The 12841-nt window shown below is 43.7% G+C and overlaps 1 protein-coding gene across 1 annotated transcript; it reads left to right on the forward strand.

Annotated features, from left to right (window-relative positions):
• Positions 1-4211: 4211 nt before the first annotated feature.
• Positions 4212-11586, forward strand: LOC125282399 (histone H2B type F-S-like; the record flags this gene model as incomplete). Its single annotated transcript, XM_048217029.1, has 4 exons — positions 4212-4242; positions 4885-4893; positions 5369-5387; positions 11337-11586. Coding segments are annotated over 4 exons (309 nt in total), but the record flags the coding sequence as incomplete, so codon positions are not given.
• Positions 11587-12841: the final 1255 nt, after the last annotated feature.

Consider the following 12841-nt stretch of genomic DNA (forward strand, 5'->3'; position numbering starts at 1 on the left):
GAAGCTGTCCCGAGGTGAGCCAACAAGGGACCTCCTTGGTTGTGCCACCTGGGAGATTGGTGGGGGTGGGGGTGGGGGTGGGGGTGGGGATGGGGGTGGGGAAGCAGCTGTTTCTCTTTACCGGCTATTTCTTATTTGCTTGATGGATTAGTCATAGGTGTTTTAATCACGGCGATTTAAGGATGTTATGTTAGTTTTGTAGCGCTGCTAATCCAAATACCAGGGACTGGTCAACTTAAATGATATGTCCGTTTATTGCCTCACAGTCCTGGATGCTAGAGGTCCAAACTCATGGTCTGATGGGTGGGTGAGTCTCTGGGCTACGGGGCAAGCATCTTTCGTTAGTCGTTCTCTTTGTCCTAAAATAGCCACGTTCTCACAATATCTACTCACATGGTCTTCCCTCCGTGAGTGTCTGTGGCTCCAAATTTCTCCTTTCTATAATAAGGACAACAGTCCTATTGGATGAGGCCTTCCTTAATGATTTCACCTGAACACGACCACCACGGTAATGCCACTACTACCGTCAAATAAGGTCGCATTTTGAGGAATGAGGGATCAGGAGTACAACATATCAATTATGGGAGGACGAAACTCAATCCGTAAGAGTCAGCCCTCTCGCCCCCCAAATTCATGTCCTCCTGTCCACAATACATTCATCCTATGTGAATGTCACCGCAAGTCTTCACCCATTCCAGCATCAACGCTAAGGCGAGATTTCATCTAAGTATCCTGTACACCAGATAAGGGTGCATTTCCAGCTAGGACTAATGCTGAGGTGTAATTCCCGCCCAACTGAGAATGTGTGACAGAAGACAAGAAGTTATCTGCTTCCACAGTACAATGGACGGACAGGCAGAGGACAGTCATTACTATACCAATATCGAGATACCGGAAAGGGAAACAAGGGTTTGTGGGTCCAGAGCAAGTGTGGGTCCCAGTAGGAAACATTACATTAGATCATGAGGATGGGGAAGAATCCTCTTTGGCTCTAGGCTCTGAGCTCTGATCCCACAGGGGTGGCAGCCCCACGCTCTCTGCCATGGGAGGTGGTGGCCTCCCACCTGTCCGTGGCTGCTGCAGTACCTTTTTCGGAACGCCAGGTGTTCTTAACCTTTGGAACCCAGGAGGTGGCCTCGGTCTCAGGAATCAAGGGGGAGATGGCTCTACAGACCCTGGCGTTCCACCTCTGGGTCTGTAGTGGCAGTGGCAGCCCTGCCAGCCACTCAACCTTCTGTGGGGTCATTTGCCCCCTTTCCTGAAGAACAGCACATGCTCCCAGTGAGATATATCTGCGGGCCCTTTCCTTGCCTGCAGAATCCCAGCAAGTCCAACAGTCTTCCTTCACGTTGTGCCATCTCTTTCCCTTTAGTCCTAGCTGGCCGCGTTTCAGCCAGCGTCAAATTCTCAGAATAAGGCACCTGTGGGCTTCCCCTGCAATCCAAAGGGTTCAAGCCATGGCACAGGAGGGTCCTGCACACATTCTTCTTGGATAACTGTATCTCCATTCCTGGCGGCTGCTGAGATGGTCGATTGGACCCATGTGTCACCAGCCTAAGCTCCCAGCTGATGGTTTTCCAGGCACACCCTTGGCCCTTTTCCCAAAGCAGGCTACCTGGTTAGGCTGAGAAGTTTGCAAATCGTCATGTGCTAGTTTCCTCCTATTTCACTCTACCTTCTTTCATTTACATCTCTCCTCTGGCATTTCCTGTGAGCAGCAAGGAGAGACCAGGCCATGCCTTCAGCACTGCGCTTAGAAATCTCCCCAGCTTCTCTGTCCCAGCTTATCACGTGAACGTTCTAGTCTTCACAAAACACTGGACCGTGGCGTGGGCCAATGCTCTGCCACTTGATGACAAGGACGGCCATTTCTCAAGTTTCCAATAACATGCCTCTAATTTCCATCTGCTATCTCGGCAGAAGCACCCTTGACACTCACATTTCTAGCAACATAATTTTCATGATGCTCTATGTCTTCTCTAAGATGATAGAGTCTTTCCTTATAGCTCTCCACTTTTCTGTATGAGCCCTCACCCGAAATACACTTAATGTCCATATTTCATCCGGCAGTCCCTCAAAGCAATCTCGGCTTGTTCTATCATGTATCTCAAAACTCTACCATCCCTACCCATTACCCAGTTTCTCCCCCCACCCCATTACCCAGTTTCAAAGCCACTCCCAACTTATTAAGTCTTTGTTACAACATCACCCCACTTCCGGAATCAAAATCTGCATGAGTGTGCTAAGGCTATCATTACAAAGTACCACAGACTGGGGAGCCTAACAGAAATGTACTGTCCCACAGGTCTGGAGGTTTGAAGTCCAAATCAAGGGTTGTGGGCCAGGTTGCTTCCCTCTGAGATGCGTGAGGGAAGAATCTGTTCCTGGTCTCTCTCTTAGGCTCTTACAATGCCGACTTCTCCCATTCGTGGTGTTTTCTTCCCCCCTACGTTTTCTTCTCTATGCACACGTCTCTGTGTTAACATTCTTCCCTTTCATACAAGCAAAAGTCATTCTGGATTAGCATCCGTGCTAAAGAGGGTATTTTGACTTGATTGCCTCATTCATGATTCTATCTCTAAATATGATCCCATTCGAGGTACTGGGGGTGAGGACGTCTTCATATGATTTTGGTGCAGGCGGGTGGGGGGGGGGCGGGTAAACAACCCGTGTGAGATATGAAACCTGAGCTGTACGTGGGCGCATGCACTGCCTCTTCCATCATATTGATTATTTGGTGTCCCATTAGAGAAGTGAGGTGACCTCATTCAGCAGCCTTTGACTCAAGATGGTATTAATGTTGCTTAATTTTATTGTATTTTTAAAAAATTTTTCTAGCTTCCTATCTCTGTAAAAGTGAAGATACTTTGATTTCAAGCTTTAGAAATTGATTAGGATATTTTTAGCAACCAATATTTGGTCAATATTTTAAGAATGGCATTCGTACTTTTGAAATACTTTGTAAATGCCCCTGTGAACGATGACATTTCCCGCCAAACAAATCTGGGTAATCTACAAAACTCAAAAAACTTTCCTTAGCCCACCAGAAGTGCCCCAGGTACCCCCTGGAGAGACAAATCACAAAACTTACTTAGCTATGGCAGAACACCGTGAGTTCCAGAAAACTATGGTGGGCAGTTCCAGAAAAATAAGGATGCCAGAGAAGGCTTGTGTGTGTAGCAAAGACGTGAAGGCGTGCAAAATGCCTCTTCCATCACTAGGTGCAAAGTCTGGGTTTTTTGTTGTTGTTTTGTTGCTTGTTTGTTTGGCCCGATGTAGAAGAACTCCGATGAGCCGTTACACCTCCAGAGTTCTCCTTGGGATCACGAGAGTAAGAATGTAGCATGAGTGGCCACCCTTGTGAGGTTTATTGCTTATTATTATTCTGGAATATTTGAAAAATCTAATGAAAGGATTTGGAAAAATACAGAATTTTCTCCCTCAGGCCAGTGGGAAAAACGATCAGGAAATCAACGACCAGTAAATTGTCCTCGGTAGTGCCTCAAGATGGGGCAAAATATTTGGGGAGCCAAAGGCTCTTCACAAACCATGCCCATTTTCAGAGATAGAACGGTGAGCCTCTTTGCATAAACAGCATTTCACTGAGGCGCTTCCTTTCTATCATGCTCACTGCTGCTGTTTCAAAGTCCCAGTGTTTGCCATATGACACACAAAGGTTTTGCACATCTTGGTCTTTCGTACTGGTCTCATATGTATTGTTTTATGTGAGAAGTCATATTAAGAAATGGAATCCGTTAGGACATTTTTGCACTCCTTTGGGTGCTTTGCTCTGCGATTTCAGAAATCAAATAGGAGCATGAGCAAAACAACGTCGAATGCGCCATATAGACTGTGAAGACTGAGAGTGTGAAGGTGAGTGACAGATACAAAATCCAAGATGCAGTGAGGAAAAATGGGTGTCGAGGCCTGGACAAAAGGGAAGTGAGTACCTCTGATTGTTCACTTCAGAAGGCAATTGAGGACAAAGGCATCTGGTGAGCATTCATTCTCTAACAGTGTGGTTAATGGTAAAGACTGATAGAAGTGGATTTGTTGCTTCAGTAACAAAGTATAAGCCACAACCCCAGGAAAATAGTATTAATAAGTCAAACATCCTCTAATCAAACTTAAAAAAAAATGTATTTATTTATTTATTTATTTATTTGATAGAGAGAGAGAGAGAGAGAGAGGATGCCAGAGCAAGGACAAGCAGGCAGAGCGGCAGGCAGAGGGAGAGGAGAAGCAGGCTCCCTGCTGAGCAGACGGCCCGATGCTGTCCTCGAACCCAAGACCCAGGGATCATGACCCTTGAGTTGAAGGCAGACGCTTAACTGACTGAGCCACCCCAGTGAAACTTCTTCAACATTACTTTTGTTATGGAATTCATGGGAAAACAGAAGAGACAACCCAAACTCAGTACAGAAAACACTAAATCAAAAAGTTCAGGAACCAATTCCTATTCCAGGCTCCCTAGTAACTGGAGCTACCGCTTTAAGTAGCCCAGATATGTCTGATTCTATTCTTCCCAAGCCTGTAATCTTTTCTTGTGGAAAACGCAAACCTTCTGGACTTGCAGACCAGCTTCCTGAGGATGATGGAGGCATCCAGTCAAGGCAACTCAAGCCTCGGTCGGCTCTGAGTTAGCCAATCAGGGATGTGCAGCCACTGACTCACAGCCATGGACCCAGTGTGCAGTCAGGTGTCTCAGGCTGAACCAGTAAGAGTCTTACCGGGTACTCAGCCTCTGAGATTGAGGGGGAATCCGGTATTATACTTTACCTGCTATTTGTTTCTTTGACCAGTTGTATGCTCTTAACCACGATGAGAAGGGTATGAATCCAGACCTGTGAGTGGACGTATCTCTCACCACTTCCGTCAGGTCAGAGGAGAGTTGTTCAAATTAATAGTATTGAAATGATTTCCCTTGACGCCAACCATGTATTTTAACTCGGGCTATTTGACTGTTCAGGTTTGTTGTTGTTGTTGTTGTTGTTGTTGTTGTTGTTGTTGTTGTTTATCTCTAGCCACATGGGCCTGAGCGAATAAGACCCATCGCATGACATACTCAGCTTTCATGAAGTGGTGCTTGAAGGACTACAGCCTTTGGGAAAACTGGACTGTTTCCTACTGGGAAAAGGAGATGCCAAGGAAAATTCGATTCCCGGTCCTTAGTTCTGAGTTGGGGTGGGGGGAGTTTCCCCGAGAATGCGCATTCACACGAGTGTCCTGGTGTAGCTCTGGGGTTCGGGTTAGCACTACCAGCGGGATGCAAACAATTCCTGGTCACAAACCCAGGCCCACGGCAAATGCACATCTAATCCTTCCCGGAGGAGTAACCTTAATTGAGGTTTTTACAACATTCCTGCAGATAACATCTACCTGTACAAGCACACAATCCCAGAACAAGCCACCCTCGTCAAAATCAAACAAGAAACCAAACTGGAAAGCTCCAAAGTATTATCACCAAATGCCAACTTTAAAAAATGCTTAACACATTTATATAAATAATTACAAGAGGGACGCCTGGGTGGCTCAGTCGGTGAAACGTCTGCCTTTGGCTGGGTCATGATCCCAGGGTCCTGGGATCGAGTCCTGCATCGGGCTCCTTGCTCAGCAGGGAGCCAGCTTCTCCCTCTGCCCGCTGGTCTCCCAGCTTGTGCTTTCTCTCTCTCTCTCCCCCTCTTACTTTGTCTGTCAAATAAATAAATAAAATCTTTAAAAAAATAATTACAAGACATGTAAAATATGAGTAAGAAGTGGCTAGTTATCAAAAATGTGTTAAATGGTTTTCTAGTCTTGCAAATCGTAACCGCCAGATTAAAAGATCCACGAACATTTACACAACAAAGGAGACCTACTGGATAGAGAGAATTGTTAAACTGGAAGATGGGTGAAAGAAATAACACAGAACACCTCATAGAAGGATAAAGAGAAAAATAGGGTGAAAGTGGGGCAAAGAGGCTTAAGGAATGGAGTAAGTGGTTATTAAGTGCCTCTCATTGGCGTTCCGGCAGGAGGAAACTGGGCAAATTTGGAAAATAACACAGAATTTAGGGAAACCATGAATTCCTAGATTCAGGAAGCTCCGCTGGAGACATCATAGTAAGGCTATGATGTAAGCATAGAGAGCACAATAGCAGACAAAAGGACACAGTGCCTGGAAACAGAATACCAGGTAGTGTGACAGCATACCTCTTTTTATCAAGAAAAGCACGTGCTGAGAGAAAATACCTGTCAACTTGTGGCTGCATACTTAGCCAAAGTATCATTTAATAACGAGGCTGTGATAGACATAAAGATGGACTGTCCAGAATCCCCCTCAACGAAGACTTTCTGCTTTGGCTACTTAGAGTGCGGTCAGCTGGAAGTCCTTAGCCATTACACATTTCAGGCATTTCCTCAGCTGCAGAGAGCTGCCTGGCCCAAGCTCTGGGGCTTCCCCGATGGCCACATTTTATGTCTGATTAAGGAGAGGCCATTAATATATGTCTGGTGCCTTCCTCAGTTGTCAATCCTGATTAAATGCCCTGCACACTTAACCCCATCTCGATGCTGGCTACCTTAAAAACTTAACTCAGAAAAAAAGACATTTGAGAAAAATGGTAACTCATAGTGTATCCACCGACTGATACCATATTAGAGGAGCTTCTAAGGAAGATGGGCACTGGGTGTTATAGGCAACTAGTGAATTGTTGAACACTACATCAAAAACTAATGATGTATTATATGTTGGCTAATTGAACATAATAAAAAAATGAAGAATATGGTTAAGGAGATGGAAGATGGTCTCAGCTGCAAGTAAGAATGGTAATAGAATGAATTAGCAAATAGAGGTAAATGAAAGCAATGACTGTATGAAACAGTTGTAATAACCGTAATGACAACTTTGAAGAAAAAAGTTAACAAGATAGAACTGAATACAGTAATTACAAATCACTTGGATAATGGGAGTTCCCAATGAGAGCAACTCATACCTTAAGCTTCACTGGTTCAACCTATGACAGATTTACAGCCCCTGAGCCACAGCCATTAGCCCAAAGAGTGGGAAGGTGACCCAGGATTAGCCAGTAAGGGCATTCTTAGGAGGTTCCCTCTTGGGGATTGTGGAGAAAATTGGCGGGACTCCTTCCCTGTTGTTTGTTTGCTAGCTGGCTTCTAATCATCGTGATTTAATGATATAAATTCATAGGTCGTAGTGGACATACCTGTTTTCCCTTGCATCCAGATAAGTGAAGTATTTGACTACTAATATTTCCACAAAATTTTTGTATCCTCATGAGTAAATGGGACTCTACAAAAATCAGGAATAGCAAGCTTTCTTTGCTGGCTTTATCATCATATTGTACTTTCTAATAATAAAAGTGAGATTCTTTCCCCCTTCGTGATTGGAACTGTTCTATTTGCAGTACAGTTAGCTGTTCATTAAAGGTCCAAATGGAAATGACTTTGGAGGCCTGACCATTTGGGATTAAAACACATCAATGACCCCCAATTTCTTCAATTCTTCTTAAGTCCCTTCGTTTGGTTCAGTTTCTGCAATTTATTTGTATGTGAATACATTTAAGAAATGCCTTTACCTGTATTATCATATGTTTTTGAAGGAAGGTGCTTTAAATTTTAAAGTGTTTTGCATTTATTGACTCTACTTTTCTCCCTATGATGGTTTCTTAGAGAATTAGGGTAATCTTTTTTTTCAACCTTCACTTTTTTGTATTTATCCACCAATTCAAGTATGTGGGGTGTATTCTAGGGACCTACGTAATGTTAAGAAAACAATTTTATGCCAGTTGAGACCTGATTTGTGACCGAGTATGTGATCTATTCTGGAGAATGTTCCATGCGCACTCGAGAAGAATGTGTATTCTGTTGCTTTAGTATGAAATGCTCTGAATATATCTGGTAAGTCCATTTGGTCCAGTGTGTCATTCAAAGCCCTCGTTTCCTTGTTGATCAAGATAAAAAGCTTTAGCACGGCAAAGGAAACAGTCAACAAAACTAAAAGGCAAACTATGGAATGGGAGAAGATATTTGCAAATGTCTTATCAGATAAAGGGCTCAGATCCAAAATCTATTAAGAACTTGCAAACCTCAACACCCAAAAACCAAAAAAAAAAAAAAAAAACAGTCAAGAAATGGGCAGAAGACATGAACAGACTTTTCTCCAGAGAAGACATACAAAAGGCCAACAGGCATGTGAAAAAATGTTCAACATCACTCGGCATCAGGGAGATACAAATCAAAAGTATGATGAGATACCACCTCACACCAGTCAGAATGGTTAAAATTAACCACTCAGGAAACGACAGATGTTGGCGAGGATGTGGAGAACAGGGAACAGTCTTACACTGTTGGTGGGAATGCAAACTCGTGCAGCCACTCTGGAGAACAGAATGGAGGTTCCTCAAAAAGTTAAAAGTAGAGCTACCCTATGACCCAGCAATTGCACTACTAGGTATTTACCCCAAAGATACAGACGTAGTGAAGAGAAGGGCCATATGCACCCCAATGTTCATAGCAGCATTGTCCACGAGAGCCAAACTATGGAAAGAGTCCAGATATCCATCGACAGGTGGATGGATGAAGAAGATATAGTATGTATGCAACACACACACACACACACACACACACACACACACACACACGAATATTATTCAGCCATCAAAAAGAATGAAATCTTGACATTTGCAACAATGTGGATGGAACTAGTGGGTATTTCTTTAAAGATTTTATTTGATTATTTATGTATTTGAGAGAGAGAGAGAGAGAGAGAGAGAGAGAGAATGAGCAGGGAGAGCAGCAGAGGGAGAGTGGCAGAGGAAGTGGGAGAAGCAGACTCCCAGCTGAGCAGGAAGCCCGATACGGGGCTTGATCCCAGGATGCTGGGATCGTGACCTGAGCCAAAGGCAGAGGCTTAACCAACTGAGCCACCCAGGTGCCCCCCACTTTTTAAAGATTCTATTTAAGAATTTGAGGATATTATTCTAAGCGAAATAAGTCAGTCAGAGAAAGACAAATACCGTAGGATTTCACTCATATGTGGAATTTAAGAAACAAATAGAGGAACACAGGGGAAGGGGAGAAAAAATACATTAAGATGAAAATTGAGAGGGAGGCAAACCATAAGAGACGCTGAACTCTAGGAAACAAACAAACTGAGGGTTGCTGGAGGGGAGATGGGTGGGGGAAAGGGATAATTGGGTGATGGGCATTATGGAGGGCACTTGATGTAATATGCAAGTGATGAATCACTAAATTCTACCTCTGAAACTAATTTTATAACAAGAAAATAGTTTTAAATTTAAGTAAATATTTAAGTATTTTTAATGAGTTTGTAAGGATCCCCATTTCTATTTGAATTCTGCCTTTGGAGGAAATGGTTTTACCATTCTCTTGTTTTCTTTTCTTTCCTCTTTTTTTTTTTTTTTGAGGGGAGTGCTCTTTTTAATTAAGATTGAATTAGCCACCTTATACTACGTTAGTTTCAGATGTAGTGTTCAGTAATTTATCAGTTGCATGTAACACCCAGGGCTCATCACATCACGTGCCTTCCTTAATGCCCATCACCCAATTACCCCAATCCCCCGTCCACCCCACCCCCAGCGACCCTCAATTTGTTTCCTATAGTTAGGAGTCTCTTTTCTCCCTCTCCGGTGATTTCCCATTCAGTTTTCCCTCCCTTCCCCAATGGTCCTCTGCCCTGTTTCTCATATTCCACATATGAGTGAAACCATATGATAATTGTCTTTGTCTGATTGACTAATTTCACTCAGCATAATACCCTCCAGTTCCATCCACATCGATGTAAATGGTAAGTATTCATCTGTTCTGATGGCTGAGTAATAATCCACTGTGTGTGTGTGTGTGTGTGTGTGTGTGTGTGTGTGTATCACATCTTCTTTACCCATTCATCTATCGATGGACATCTTGGCTCTTTCCACAGTTTGGCTATTGTGGACATTGCTGTCTTGTTTTCTGATTCTTTTTTTTTTTTTTATCAGAACTGGAGGCAATGGTTGGTCAGTTATGTCACATGATTTCCAAGAGCATTTGCTGACCATGTCAGAGAGTTCCTGCTCAAACCCACAGTGGCTCAGAGCAAGAAAACAGCTGACTCTGGGAGGGGAGAAAATGGCCCAGTGGTGGGCCATGACAGAGTCATGCTGATGGCAGTAAGAAATTTAGTTATGGAGCTCAGACTCTCTCCAGCAGCTGAAACTGAAATCATTACAATTTGGTTGCTTTGGGTGACATCTTAAAGTGTAAATGGCGTACATAAATCAGGCAATGTGACGGACCACTTTTTTCTGTATGACCTTTTCCAAACTTCACCCAGTTTATTGCTTCTGGGATGCCTAGGACATGTACTTTATAACTTCTTAGTGCATTTCTTAAGTCTCTTGGCCTCTCTTTAAACTTTTCTTTCTCTTTGTCCCTCTATGAGGTGTTCTGCACAATTTCTTCCGCCTATTCTAATTCACCAATTCTCTATCCAGCTGTATCTCATATGCTGTCTAAAATTTCTTTAATCTTTTATTCCAGTGGTTATGATGTTCTGTTCTAGACATAATTGTTTCTAGAAAAATAATTTGCTTTTGTAAGTAATTAGGTATTTCTTCCTCATGTTTTATGTATCTTATCGCTTATTTATATATGTTAACGATATTTTTAATAGTTTGTATCTGATAAGAGGCCTTTACTAGATAAGGTTTGTTTATTGATCAAACCGATAGTGGCATGCTTTTGGATTATGTCCTTGTTTAGGAGGACTTAATCTGTAGGAACATTGTTAAAGCCTCAGTGAATGTTAAGCCACTCTAAAAAGGGGTAGCATTTGTTGTTCCATATGGCAGGCATGAATCAGTTTGTGGTCCAGATGACCTATAACTCTATGTGGCATCATTCTGATAGAGGCAACACGAAGTTTAGAGGATGCCAGAATCCCATTGTGATTGGTTGATGGGATGCAGAAGGGTTTGCAATCACATGCACATGTGGCATGGCCTGGCGTAGTGACCTGCTTCCCTGCATCGCATTTTGTCCAATCAGATATGGAGGTTGCCCGTGACGTCAGGAAATGCAGCGACTATAAATGGGCCAGCGCCCCTCAGCAGCCGGCAGTGTCCTTCCTTCCGAACTGCCGGGAAGGCGAGCCCCACATGGCTGAGCCTGGCTGTGAGCCCTCTTCTGAGGAAAGCCTGGGCACCGAGGAGCCCACGGCAGCCGACCCAGAGAGCCCGCAGCAGAAGCAGCCAAGGTGCCATTGCTGCCGCCGCCGCTGCCGCCGCCACCGCCCCCTCCCCGCCCACCCCCGACAGTTTCGCCACCTGCTTCCCCAGGGTTCTGAAGCAGGTGCACAAGGGCCTGAGCCTCTCGCAGAAGGCCGTGGGCGTCGTGGGTTCGTTCGTTAAGGATGTCTTCGAGCGCATCGCCGACGAGGCCGCTCCAGCCAAGCGCTCCAGCAAGCACTCCACCATCAGCTCCAGGGAGATGCAGACAGCCCTGCGCCCGCTGCTGCCCGGGGAGATCGGCAAGCACGCCGTGTCCGAGGCCACCAAGGCCATCATCAGGGACACCTTTCGCCAGTGAGCTGCCTCCGGACCGCCTGACCACCTCCCCTCAAACCAAAGGCTCTTTTCAGAGCCACCTCACTGGGCACAAAAGGACCTGTAACTCTCCAGAGTGCCACCTACTCTAGCGTTTGGACCTGTGCTATTGTGCCGGTCCTTAAAACACTTCTACCGTTTATGAAACATTACCAAATACATCAACCCTACTTTATTGTATGTCTTCAGTGCAGTTTGTTCTGAGCAAAATCATCGATTTACTTTAACCACATTGCATTCGTTTGCTTGCCTAACGTGCCATTTCTGGCAGTTATTGGACCTGTGCGATTCCGCCGATCTTTAGCTCATTTGTACCATGAACGAAACATTATCAAACGTCACGACTCAACTTTAACATATGTCTGTAGTGCAATTTGTTCCAAGGAAAATCGGAATTTTCCTTCACCATATTGATTTTCATGGCTTTCCTAAATGGTCATTTCTGTTAATTATTTCTCAAAGTCAGCCTTATGGGGATATATTCGTAATGGTATTTACCTTTTCACTGTCATTCTCTCACTAGTGCATGGCGGGATTTTCCAGAAGTTCATTATGTCTGATATGGTAACAGATAAAATGCAGAAGTAGATGTAAGAATACATCTGAGTTCTTTAGGTCAGATGTTAAGGAGATTTTCAGATATCTGAACCAATGTCAATCTCCTCTCTAGTTTTTTTAGAAAACCTGTTTTTCACACGCATTTGTAATTTATATCAGCATGATGTCATGGGCTTTTAAAAATTATTTTAACATAAATTGACTAAAATTTCTGTTCTAATATTTTGTTACAGCAAACATTGGCAGATATAACTGGCACAAAAGTTCTTTGGCTTCCTATTAATTTTTAGAGGTGTAAAGTTGTCCTGAGACCAGAAATGGTTCTAGAGATTTACCCATTCTGGTGCAATCAGGTCAACTGAAAATAGCCTCTTTTCGCTGGTCAAGTTTTCCAAAAAGAATTCAATGCCTAATATCCATCAAAACTTCCAAATCATATTGCTAACTTAAATGTACGTTATAGAATCCTCAGTTCACTTTGGCTCCTTGGACTAATGCAAAATTGAGGGAATTAGTGAGTAAGCCTAGTTTATCTGGAGACTTGTATTGAATTAAATCTCACAAGTACAGCCAACAAAAAAAGGGGGCGGGGGAGCTCCGGAGAGGGGCTTTCAAATCATAATGCTGACAGAAAGCTTTCTTTTCACCTTCCTGACTCAAATAGGAATGACAGTAGCATT

Source organism: Ursus arctos, unplaced genomic scaffold, assembly GCF_023065955.2.
Source record: "Ursus arctos isolate Adak ecotype North America unplaced genomic scaffold, UrsArc2.0 scaffold_197, whole genome shotgun sequence".
Lineage (NCBI taxonomy): Eukaryota > Metazoa > Chordata > Mammalia > Carnivora > Ursidae > Ursus > Ursus arctos.